The sequence below is a fragment of the Bactrocera neohumeralis genome, chromosome 5, assembly GCF_024586455.1.
Source record: "Bactrocera neohumeralis isolate Rockhampton chromosome 5, APGP_CSIRO_Bneo_wtdbg2-racon-allhic-juicebox.fasta_v2, whole genome shotgun sequence".
In the NCBI taxonomy this organism is placed as follows: domain Eukaryota; kingdom Metazoa; phylum Arthropoda; class Insecta; order Diptera; family Tephritidae; genus Bactrocera; species Bactrocera neohumeralis.
The window spans coordinates 54,505,959-54,519,328 of record NC_065922.1 but is presented as its reverse complement, the minus strand read 5'-3'; the positions used below and the strand labels follow the sequence as shown (position 1 = coordinate 54,519,328).

At 30.5% G+C, this 13,370-nt stretch overlaps 1 protein-coding gene and 1 non-coding gene across 2 annotated transcripts; both read left to right on the top strand.

Moving 5' to 3' along the window:
* The first annotated feature begins 716 nt into the window (after nt 1-716).
* Nucleotides 717-13,013, top strand: LOC126758612 (branched-chain-amino-acid aminotransferase, cytosolic). The gene is made up of 6 exons (XM_050472951.1): nt 717-1,076; nt 10,732-11,148; nt 11,236-11,591; nt 11,658-11,839; nt 11,983-12,137; nt 12,200-13,013. The coding sequence occupies exons 1-6, from the start codon at nt 1,047-1,049 to the stop codon at nt 12,386-12,388; spliced, it is 1,329 nt and encodes a 442-aa protein (XP_050328908.1). The 5' UTR covers nt 717-1,046; the 3' UTR covers nt 12,389-13,013.
* On the top strand, nt 4,701-4,841 carry LOC126760840 (U4 spliceosomal RNA). The gene has a single exon (XR_007667260.1). It is a non-coding gene; the product is annotated as a U4 spliceosomal RNA (small nuclear RNA).
* Nucleotides 13,014-13,370: the final 357 nt, after the last annotated feature.

Below are 13,370 nucleotides of genomic sequence, written 5' to 3'. Positions count from 1 at the left end.
AAATTGTGATAGTTTTTCTTTTTTACTGCGAATTTTATTATATATGTATTAAAAACTCGACTTTAAATATAATTTTGGAATATTACCCTAGTGAAAGTGACCTTAAGATCTTAGAGCTATTTGTGTTCGATTTCCTTTTCTTTAAGGGTTTAGGCGACTTAAAAAAATGGGGTAAAGTAAACTTCAAAGTTCCAAAAACATTTTCTAGCAAATTACGAACGATTTTCCGTTATAATATTACATTATTTTTTTAAATTTTGCGATTAAAAGTGCGCCAAGTTTTGAAGGTTTTAGACCATTACGTTTCTTTCTTGAACGATAAAAAATAAGCCGATTTTGCATCGCGTTGTGCCTAATGATGAAAAATGAATCCAGTACGCCAACCCTAATCGTTGAAAATCATATGTGAAACCTGGTCGACTAGACAAATCAATGGCTAAGCTGAATATTCTTGACGCCAAGGTAATACTCCAGATTTTGTAGGTTTTGTAAAAATTGTATTTTGCTAACTTAAAAAAAAATCAACTTGAATAAGTTGTAAACGAAATAAGATTCCAATTACGTCTCAAAACGATTTAATAATATGCCCACGACTGTATCTAACATTTGCTAGGTGAGCGGAGGCGGACGCACGTTGCTTGTATTGGTGTTGGTGCTGGCGAGCGCCTATAGATAGAGGTGCTCAGCGCGGTGCAAACTCAGTTGTTGCAGAAACTTCGAAGTGTTAATATTAATTTTTTGGTTTTAGTGGTGGAAAAGAAAAATATAAACGCAAAGTAAAGTAAAAGTGGCATATAAGTGCTAGCAAATATTGAATCACAGGATCAGTAAATTTTAAACGGGATAGTGATAAAATATATGCGTGTATATGAAATAGTTTAGAAGAAAACGGTAAAAATTGTGAACTTGATTACTGATTACAATAGAAGCAAAACTGCAAAGGACTGACTGTGCCAAGTGTGTGGGACAGTGTGAATAAATAAACGAAAATTTTTTTTTAACATAATCAACTTGTTGGCGAATCTCATAATAATTGACCCAGCAAGATGACTACCAAAATGGCGATTAATGCAAAGGTGCGTATGAGAGAAAAAAAATTTAAAGTAAAATAAAAATTATACGTTTGTAGAGAAAGGAAAGTATAATTTAATTTACAAAATTCGAACAAATAAATTTTTGTGGTGGCGAGATGTAGGAAGGTACTAAAAACTAGAAGCAAAGAGGTACTAAAAGTTAGTGCAGGCGGTTCGAGAACAATAAGAACCACTCGTATCTAAGTAAATTCATGAAAATGTGGAGCTGTGCCATCATTTAGTAAAAATTTACAGTATCAAAGTTGAGTAAAAAATATTTTCAACCTTTAAAACCTGAAACATTGTATAAAACAGTTGCACACAACTAGTGCAAAGCACATTTTAAATTCGCAAAAAAAAATCATTTTAATTATGCAAAAATTTAAGGCGAATTCACCAAAAGACATGCGAACAACTAAAGGTGGTTTCTTGCGGTTTGCCACTCAACGTAAGTCTGGCTGGTTATTTACATATTTCACGACGTTTTGTATAATTTTAGTCTTTTTTTTTTGCACACATTTCTTTCGTTTTTTAGACGTTTGTTGCTAGCAAGGAATAAACGAAATGAAATTTAAGTGTGTTGCTCGTTCGCATAAATTTAAAGCAAAAATAGAAAAAATATTTAAAATGCGGCATTTTTTTGTTGCTCGCGGATTTTGAAGTTTACGGACGCTATTTGAATTTTTTAGCGGTCGCACTTTATTGAAATGTATACTTATGTGCATGTGTCTTAAGATTTTGTTGCTGCAAAATAAACGCGATAAATTTGCCTATGCCAATAAGTATTTATAGTAGATAAGTGGGCGTAAAACAGTCTGTATTACACACCCAATGACACACATCCATATAAATAAACAAATTTATGTAGTATATACATACATACAAACTTGCATACATATGTATATACTTATTTTTATATAATAAAATCGTTAAATACGCATACTTTCGGCAACTTCTAACGTTTATTTCAAACATTCGCTGAGATTTATTGTGTCTCGAGACTTTTCAGAATCTATTCGAGCTCTAGCCCGGCTATATTCGCAACAATTTTCGTTCTAAGCGTGCGAAGAAATGAGTTTTTGTTATCAGCGCGCATTTTAGTCGTTATAATTTGGCATTTTTAGAATTTTTTTACGTAGCAACAAATTTAAATTTTAATATAAAATATTGTCTTTATTAATTTTAATTTTCAGCGATAACATTTTCCATTATCACTTCATATCTATAAATACAAGACATATTTGCGTTGACTTGTGAACTTCATTATTTTAGAATAATCAATAATTTTTTTAAATGGGGAATCATTTAATTTTTCAATGGGGTAACATCCGCGTAGTTTAGAAAAAAACTATTAAATATTATTTGACTCAATTTCAAAAAGGAAAAAGAAATAATTAATTAGAAGATTAGGCTATTTTGAAAAAAAAATTACTAAATTTCGAAAAGGAAAAAGAAAAAATTAATTAGCAGATTAGGCTAGTTTGAAAAAAAGAAAATAAAATTATTTTAAATATCTAAAAATGTACAGTATTAATTAGGCAATTTAAAGCAATTTTTCCCATAACTTTCAAAAAATATATAAAATATTATATTACCCAAAGTCAACGTAATTTATTCAACCTTTCTTTTTCGAATAACGGTTTAATATTTTTGTCACTTAAAACGAATTCAATTTTTTTCTTGTACCAATATATTGAGGATCATATACCAAAATTTGTCGTAGCAAAGCATCTCGTATTAGTTGACCCTATTCCAAAGATCTTTCATTCGAATTTTTTAGTAAAAAATTTCTTATATACATATACATACATATAGGCAATACATTAACACAGTATTCCAGGTCAAATAAAAGAAACCTTAATGATTTGTAAGATAGTAAAATAATAATTGTTTGAATTATATGAAAAATTAAATTTTGCGGAAAAATTAAGAAAACTCACTCCTAAGCTCCAATTGTTGAACAATTTCCTTCATATTCTTCAAAACATTTGAAGAACAATGTCATCCATTTTTGGCTCCACGAAACCTGCTTAACAGCTTTTCAACTTCCGTAAAAACCCATCCTTTAAACTACCTCATTTATGTTTTACAGTCAGATTTATTTTCCGAAGGACTTTTTTTTTAATTGTGGACGCTGTTTATATACGGACTTTCAATATCCATAATTTTCTTTCTTTTCACTTTCCAAATAGATGGTTTCCATGGTGGTACAGCTGCTTAATATACATTCTTCTTCAATATTTTCCATACAACATCCTCATAAATATTCTTATCAAACGATTTTTTTTTAATTCTCATATAATTAAGAAGCTGTTATCTTAGATTTTACTTTAACTGAACGGAATATGTCACGTTTCTTGCACAACCTAGGCCAGTCAGATCGAACTTTTGATACTGCGGAAGTAGGTTTTTTTCGAGATTTTGCACGACGAACTGAAGAAAAGATCCTGAAGAAATTGTCCTTCTATAATTTGAGCTATTTCATAGAAAGTTTCACATTATTTTCATCACTGCTAATTTCCTTCATTTCACACGCCATTTTAACTTCTTTTCTAGAAAAACGTCGAAGTCTTTAGAAGATAATATATTTATAATAGTATTGATCTCAAATTAAATTATAACCTTTTTTGAAACGAAATATGTATTGTATGTCGTTCACCCTTTTTTAAAATGTGCGGAAACTTTATATGTATGTAGGTATGTATGTATATGAAATTGTATATTTGTGTTAAAGTATTTATATATGTATGTATTTATTGACTCAAAATGAAGTATGTATTATCTTACATACAATATTTTACCTTTACGTTACCTGTAGTATAATTTATATGTATGTTTACTTTAAAAACACGCTTTCGTAGTAAAATGCTTCATTCATGATTTTAACTAGCATTTATCATTTCTTTCTGCTTGTAATTATTCATAAAGCACATATACATACATATGTATGTATGTATGTATGTGCATGGTATAATTACAAATGCAATAAACAGTAATCGAAAGCCTTTTTATTACTAAACATATGCCAGAAGCGTTTGCTTTGCATATGTAGGTGCTATAAAATGCAACAAATACAAATGCTCAACGCAGAAATAAATAAATACGAGAGAAGAAGAGTTCAAATTTAGGAAGTAAGGAGATTGCTTGCTATACTATAACGGTTGAAATGAAAAGTGCAGCGCTGCTCACGACTGCATCTCCAGCAAAAGCAAATGCACTGCAATTGCATAAGCCGGCACACGCATGCAAATGCAAACTGCATGCAGTTAAGGTTGTTTGTGTGTTTGTGCGCCTTCACCCTATCTACAACCCGATTATCAATGTTAAGTGGACACAGTGGGGTTGTTTTTGCACACACTTTTCATGGGCATCTCTTTCGAGATTGCAGCACGGTGTTGTTGCTTGCAACAATAAACAAATTGCCGTTAGATTGTCATCTTCTATGTATGTAAATATGTAAGAATGTAGGAAAGGTAGAATTTAGGTAGTCTTGTGTTTTTCGTTCTTTTGCTGAACTTGTTTTATTTTTCACTGCCATACACTTTCCAAATTGGCCATTACCAACTACTTCTCAACCAACTCATAAGTGGAGGAATTTAAATAGTCCATGTTGGCGAAGCATTCTTTAGCTTTGCGCAGAGGCGATATCGTAACCAATGAAGTTCTACTGAGGTGCGATTATTGCTAGTTGAAAACTTTAACCAATACCCCGCCATGGGGGACGTGAAATACCGTCCACTACGGCAATTTTTGGAAGCCCGAGAGGGCTATTAATTAATACATAACACATAATTGGTAATTAATAATAAAATAGTTGTCTTAAGTGATAGGAAAAGTTAAAGGGCATAATTGTGACAGTTGACCAGTGGACTTTTTCAATCCGTTAGTAGAACAATATAAACATATTATTGATGAGAAATATTTTGTTTTCTCAAAAATAGTTGCTTTTATCACGTATTTTTTGTTAGTGTCTTCCTTTTACAACAACTGTTCTAGATTATTATAAAAATGTCGAAAATTATTTTTATTAAATTATTTTTTTTTATAATTTGATAATTAATTATTGCGATCGGCAGGGTTACAAAAAATACATTAAAAATAGTTGAGTTAACAATTAATTAATTATTTTTGTTTATTATAATCTTGAAAATCTGAATTAAAGATAATTGTTCATTTTCTAATCTGAAATAAAATTATCAAGAAATTAAAAACAAATTTTAATCAAAAAAATTCTTAAAAAAACTTAAATTAAATAAATTCTTAATCTCAAATAAAACCATTAAAAACAACTTTTTAATTCCAAACAAAATTTCAAAAAAAGATTTATTTATTGTATTTATTATTATTAATTTTAAAATTTCTAATCTTAAATAAAATTATAAAAGTAGTAGAAAATGAAATAAAATTTTAAGCCCCAAAAAAATGTAAAACAAAATTAAAACAAAATTATAATCTCAAACAAAATCATTAAAAAATTAAAAAAAGAAAAATTAATTCGAAACCTAATTAAAACAAAAACCAGCGTTTTATCATTTTTTTTATTCCAAAAAAATTTAAAAAAAAGTTATTTACTATATTATAATTATTTTTAAAATTTCTAATCTCAAATAAAATTAATAAAAAAATGAAACAAAATTAAAAGTAAATTTATACTCTCAATTTATTTGAAATTATCATTAACAAATTAAATAAAAAAATTTGAATTCCAAACAAAATTTAAAAAAAAAACATCGTTTTACCATTTTTTAAATTTTTAAATTAAAAAAATATTTAAAATTTCTTTTATCTAAACAATAAATTTATTTCGCATTTTGATATTAAAAATAAATAATTAATTTTTAAATTTTTATTATTAATTAAAATTTATTTTTTTTAATACCAAACTAAATGTATTTTGCATTGAAATATTGCATCTGAATAAAAAAATTTGCAACTCTGACGATTGGAGTAAATAATTAATTTAAATTAAATAGTTTTAATAAAAAATTTAAAAATTCGAATGAATCAGTTATTTCTGTACATGAAACATTTCACGGCAAACAGAGAAAAAAGCAAACACACATATGTATATACTGCAAGGTTATTATATTTATTATATTCAGTGTTCCTGGATTCCGTTGAATTTATAATTTACAAAGGTTTAACAAGAACTAAACATGTAAATGGCTCACCTCTACATTTGTTGTTCCTTACAGTCAGCAACATTTTCCCGGCAAACCTTTCTAATATGAATTCCTTGCACCATTATTATTTTTACGCCATAATATATTTCTTAACACGCACACAAACAAAATGTTCATGCAACTTAAAATATTGTTCCAAAAGTTAATTTTTTTCCAACCACTTTACCACTTTTTACACTTTTTTCACTATTTTTTACGAAATTTAAAATGTGTCGCTTTTTACATTTTTACAAACCTCTGTTTCAATTTAAATTCTTTCCACATTGAGTATTCAAATATTTCCATACATTCACACCAATTACTTGAACACATTTTCACTTTTTAATTGCACTAAAATTGATTATTTCTTAAAGTTATTAATGAATTTACAATTTTGTCCAACGATGATATGCAGATTTTTCTTAATGAAACTCGTTCATAACTGCACAACACACAAGTAACGGCGCGCACTCAGTGCATTTGCATGCATTGCCTACGGTTGCGCTGAGAATCATTCTCCTGCTCTCATTTGCTTATTGCATTTGATTGTAAACATTTGTGATTTTGGTTTTTTTTCATGCTTGTGCCAAAGGAAAATGCTGCAATATAAATTTACTTGACTTTGTTATTTAAACAAAGAGATTATTTGCTCAAAGAGCTCGCAAACATATTTTATTACAGCGTTGGATATTAATTTAACGTAATATTTAAGAGATGACTTTGTTTGCGTAATTATGTACATATGTATTGTCGTAGCCAAAATAATAGAAATTTAATATCACCATATATGAATATAAGTATGTATGTATGTGTTAAAAATTATTTTTCATTATACTCTCTTGCAACAGGATGCAAGAGTATAACAAAAGTAGAAGAAAATAAAAAGCAAAGTGTTGCCTTGCAAAAATATTATAATAAAAATTATTATAATAGAAATTAATCAGTATATTTCTATAAGTTTAATATGAAATTAAATGATTATAAATACTTGCTAATCAGATCCCTGAAAATATGCTGCAGGTAATAGTAAAAAAACGTAGAAAGCAGCAGCTGGAAAACTACAGAGCAATTGCTGTTTTTATGAGTTTGCTTGAAATTACGTGCAAATGCATAAAATAGATTGCGAATACATACATACATAGCTACTTATGAGTAGACCGAGATACATTTGAGGAAGACTGTTTTTGATATTCAAATATACATTGAACAAATATCTCGAAAAAAATGCCGAAAATATACATACATAAATTTGATTTACTAGTGTTAATGGCTTAATATTATTGCATCATATTATTTATGTTTTATTTCCATACATTCCTAAGTGTATATACATACATATGTATGTATTTATGTATGAATCTAGTTTTAAAATAGTTCATCATTAACACTGACCGCGGTCAAGCTAGAAATATTCGTTTTAAACGTTCTCTCCTCATACAAACAAGTTGTTTCATCAGTTTTTGTTTGGATGATGCAAAATACCAAAAGCAATTTTCAAGGGTATTCACATATAAACATTAAAATTAGTCACAATTTGTTTAATGACAAATTTATTTGGGAAAATTGTTGACTTTTGAAAACCAGTATATTGCATCAGTTAGCCGAGCCTATCAAGAAATTTTGCTGATTCGGTTATTTGTGATTTTCTAACGTTCAGGCGCCAAGCGTATTGATAAGATGTTGCGTAGAGATGAAGATGTACTTGTTGTATGTATATTGATTTGCACAAACATACATATAAATAAATAATTTAATGTTGTTTTAAAGCAAAAACACATTTTGCTGGGCAATAATAGTTAATTATTGATTAGTAATCGGATGTTCACATTGAATTGAGTTGAATGATTGCATATAAATATTATCTCGCAAATGTTTATATTTACATACATACAAACAGTGTCTAACTATTTTTTTTTTTTTAATTTCTGTGCGTATCAGAAACACGATTTGCTTGAAATTTAAGAACAAATCTGTCGAGCTTTCACTTTAAGGTGAATGCGTATGAAAAACGAACTTAATATATTTTTATGTTTCACAATATACTGCAAATGTAGTGAATTGTTATACATTATTTCATACCGAAAAAATCAATAATTTTAATTTATTATTTATTTTTAAAAATTAATATATTTTGAAAATTGTTTGCTCGGTAACGAAATATAATTCTTTTATTAAAGTAATCAAACAAACTGGATTCATACTAGTTAAATTAATTTATATGCATTCACAGAAATGCCTGTATTTATTAATCGAAATAAGATTTTAATTGGGTTATCATTGGGTCAACGACGTGCCCTAACTGGGACATGAGCGTGCAAATGTAGAATTCATAGTATTCAGAAATAAATTATAAATGGAACTGAATTCAATTATTTGAAATATTTGTCTGGTATTTGACAAAGTCAATTGAGATTAAGTCTAATTTTAATCAAATGGCAATTTATTGATGGGGAGTGTTTGCAAAATCAACGCTATCGATTGCGTGCGGAAGTGAGCTAATTCAAAGAAATATATACATATATATATATGTATATATAACATAAAAATATATATGTATATATTTTATATTTTTTATAAATATGTACATATATGTACATATGTATATTTATATATTTTTTACTTTGATCTCGTATTTAAGTAGGCAAATATCTTCAGGTTAGAATCCACTTTAGAAATAACTTAATTTTGAACTTGGGTTTCCTCGGGTAATAAACAGCCTTTCTTCAACAATTTTTTCTCAGATAAACATTTTAATATTTTATTAGAATTTTTTTTGTTACAAACATAGACTATTGACAAAGAAATTCTGAATTTTTTGGAGAAAAATATTTTAAACTCGGCCATTGCGACGCCATTTCCGGTGAGCCCTCGGAAAAAAGATGCTTCAGCGTTTGCAGGATAACTTCCTACAGGATCGTCTAAGGTGAAAAAATACTTGTTTTAGCTAAATAAAACCTTTACTTAGAACTGGGGGGAAGGAAAACAGTGAAAATCGTATTTTTGGCATTTTTGTTGAATTTAAAAAAAATAGTTTTTTTTGCTTATTATACGTATATGTATGTATACATTTGCCATATAATATATGTATACATAGTATGTTTGCAAATATTCTCCAAAAATTTTAAGTTTATCCTGCAAAGAAAGGAACAAGGACGACGTGATGTTAAAATACAATGAAACACTCAAATGATGAAAATGGGTTCTGTTTTTCTTTGTTAGGCAGATTATTATTTTTTTCAATTTACATACATATATTCGAGTAAAATGTTGGCTAAATGGTCTCCAAACAATTACCACAATTTTCGATTTTTTTCGGAATTTTGGATTTTTTGAAATTTCAGATTTTCTGGAGAAAGTGAATTTGCGCAATAATATTTTACAATTCTGTAAATATATATTATTTTTATTTATTTATTTAATAAAAATCCCATCCCAAAAAAATTAAAAAAAAGTCATGAAAAATGCGTTTTTTGAACTTTCGTATGGTTATAACCCCTTTAAACCCATAGCAGTTTTGACACGCAATTTCTAGAGACGCCATTTTAAACTCATTTCCTTAAATTCAATATTATGTTAATTGTCTTTTTCCCCGAAAACCCAGGCGCGTCACTATTTCACCCTTTTATTGAGGCATTAAGCTTTTCACCTTTTAGATTCGGTTCTACAAGTAGGTTCTCATTCCGCCGACTGCACGCGTGTCTATACAATGTATTTATGTATATTTGCATGCAAAGGCATATTTTACTTGCAATACGCCACGATTTGCCGCAGCATTGAACTTTATACATCTGCGTTTTAAATTCAAAAAGGTCCAAAAGGAGCAAGTACTTGAAACAAAAAACGTCGACAAGTTACTTTCACTCCAACATGCCCGCCGTATAAATTAAGTATGTATGTACATATATAAAGTTTTGACACTATTGCTCACACAAAAAACTTTGTGTATACAAAGTAAATACACAATATGTAGATTACAGCAAGAGACAAGGGCCAGACTGTGGGCACCTCATATGAATTACATTATAGTTAAACTAGTTAATTAGCAATTAATTTTGTTATGTAGATTGTTTTAAAACTAGAACCGCGATTTTTAGTTCTTTTAAATTTTTTTTAATTTAAAAAAATTTTTTTTTTTATTTTTTTTTATAATGTAAGAAAATTTTTAGTTCTTTTAAATTTTTTTTAATTAAAAAAAAAAATTTATTTTCTTTAATTTTTTATTTTATTTTTTTTTAATAATTTTTTTTTTTGATGATGATTTCTAATTCTGAAAATTGTATCTTCATACGATTTTGATTTTTATAATTTTTTTTTAATTTATTATATTTAATTTTTTTTAATGTTTTTTTAAATTGTTTTAATTTTTTTATTTTTAAAAATTTTTTTTTTAGTTTTTATTTTTAACTTTTTTTTTGAATTTTCTATTTTTAATTCTTCAAATTCTCTTTTTATACACTTTTCATTTACTAATATTTACTATTTTTAATTCTTTTCAGGATATATTCCGCAACCAGCATAGACTAATACGTTTCATTGAGCAATCAATACGTTTGTGCAGCAATCAGTCATTGAAGACCGCACAGAAACACGCCAAACAACAGGCCGAGCCAGACTTCCAGATCACCACATCGATCTCCAGCGCATACACAGCTGCGCCGGAACCCATCAAACACGATGCGGATGTGGGCCAACAGTTCGCTGCCGTACAATTGGCCGTACGCCTGGCTGCGCCACAGCAATTGCAACCCAAACCAGATAATGATGACGCTTTAAGTTTTGGCAAAGTATTCACCGATCACATGTTGAAAATCTACTACCACCGGAGTTTGGGCGGTTGGCAGCGACCGGAGATTACGCCGCTCGAAAATCTCGTTATGCATCCCGCGGCAAAAGTGTTGCACTACGCTGTAGAGGTGAGGGTCGCCTCTTTTTAAATAACTAACTCTAATAACTCTTATACTCACAATGAATTTACAAAAATGTTCTACTCTTCTTTACAGCTTTTTGAGGGCATGAAAGCTTATCGCGGTGTCGATGGCAAAATTCGCATGTTCCGCCCCAACATGAATATGAATCGTATGAATCTCACAGCAAGACGTTCCGGCCTGCCCACATTCGAAGGTGAAGAATACATCAAGTGTCTGTCCCGCCTCATATCTATCGACTCCGAATGGGTGCCACACAGTGAAGCTGCCAGCTTATATATCCGCCCCACATTGATCGGTATCGACCCGACGCTCGGTGTTGCCTCCTCCGACTCTGCCCTGCTCTACACAATACTCAGCCCCGTGGGTTGTTACTTTAAGTCTGACAGTGATGGTGCGGTTTCACTGCTCGCAGATCCGCGCTACACAAGGTGAGTGTGCTCAAAAACCCCAACAGTGTAGGCAAACTAACTAAACATTTATAAACGCACTTACAGAGCGTGGCCCGGCGGTGTTGGCAATCGTAAAATGGGCTCAAACTACGCACCCACGATCAACGTACAAAAAGAGGCTGCCCAAAAGGGTCTGCAACAAGTGTTGTGGTTGTACGGCGAGGATCATCAACTCACCGAAGTGGGCACAATGAACATTTTCATGTTCTACGTCAACGAAAATGGAGGTAAATACGAGTCTTCTTTACTGGCGTAGAAACCGCTTAAGCGGTTATAGCCGAAACGCAAGTGCTTATCAAACAAATTTTCTTAGCAATAACCATAAGTTGCTTTAACATACGCTAATGTGACGTCATTAATTTTGTTACAGAGAAAATATTGGTCACACCACCACTTAGCGGTCTCATTCTGCCCGGCATTACAAGAGACTCGATACTCACGTTGGCCCGACAATTGGGTCAATTTGAGGTGCGCGAAGAAGTGATCACCATGCCACAAGTCTGCGAGCTGCTCAATCAAGGAAGAGTAAGTACACGCACCAATTTATGCTGTATACATGATACTAAATACCTTACTCTCACCCACAGCTGCTCGAACTGTTTGGCACTGGTACAGCGTGTGTGGTCAGCCCCATTAATCGCATCAATTATTTGGGCACCGATCTCTACATACCCACCATGGAGCAGGAGAAGCCCATACACGAATGGATACGTGATACACTATCGGCCATTCAATACGGCAAAATAGATCACCCATGGGCGGTGGTCATTGATTAATAGTACACACTCACGTGCTACGTCTTCGAAATCCTGCAACTTCTGTTGTTGGATTCTTAGCAAAAGGAAGTGTATTAATAGTTTTAAATTTTCTTCTTTTGAGAGAAATAGCTTTACTATCACTATTTACCTATAAATTAATTAGTCGCTTAGCTTATGGTATGGACAAAAGCAGCGCTAACGGGTATTTTATCCACAATTACCTTTATGTTTTTTACGGGAAAAGGCAAAGCTCCACTTTTTTTAAGTTTTCTAGCCAAACATTGCATTTATGTTTTGGCCGGCACCGTGCGCCAAAGTCAGCGATGCATTTGCGCCGTCTGTGGCGCACTATACACACACATACATGCATATGTCTATGCAGTCGTACTATTAGTTTAATCGTGTATAAGGTAGAAAGCTATACTGGAGAAGCAATAATTCAATAATTTAAAGACTCCATATCCATATTTACGTATTAATTTCTTAAGTTTCTAATATTATTTATTTTACATGTTTAGGGTAAGGTAATGTAGTTTAATTTAGGAAATGTTATAGGCAATATTTTTTCGAGTATTTTCTGCAGCAAAAACTTATAAAATATATATGTACATATGTGCATCCCTAATGTATGCTGAGAACATAAGTTTTAGTTTACTCTGCCAATTTGTGGCTACAGGAATACACTGAAGGAGATTTTTTTCTCTTCTGTGCATATTTGCCTTGAAATTTTTGGGCACCTATTAAACCAGCAACTTCTCAGGTATATGTAGTAAAGACATATGTACGTATGTATGTATACGCGTCTGTTGCAACTGGCAAAAGCATTCATTTATAGTTAATATTCGTCTAAGTTATTGATTTAAAACAGGAAGAGCTAAGTACCAGAGTCAAGTGCATTTATTAGTTTAGACTTCGACTTGTTGTCATTATTTTGATATTTTATTTCAAAATTCAAAATTAATGTTTTTCGCCAGCAAACAGAATATTCATGCATACTAAA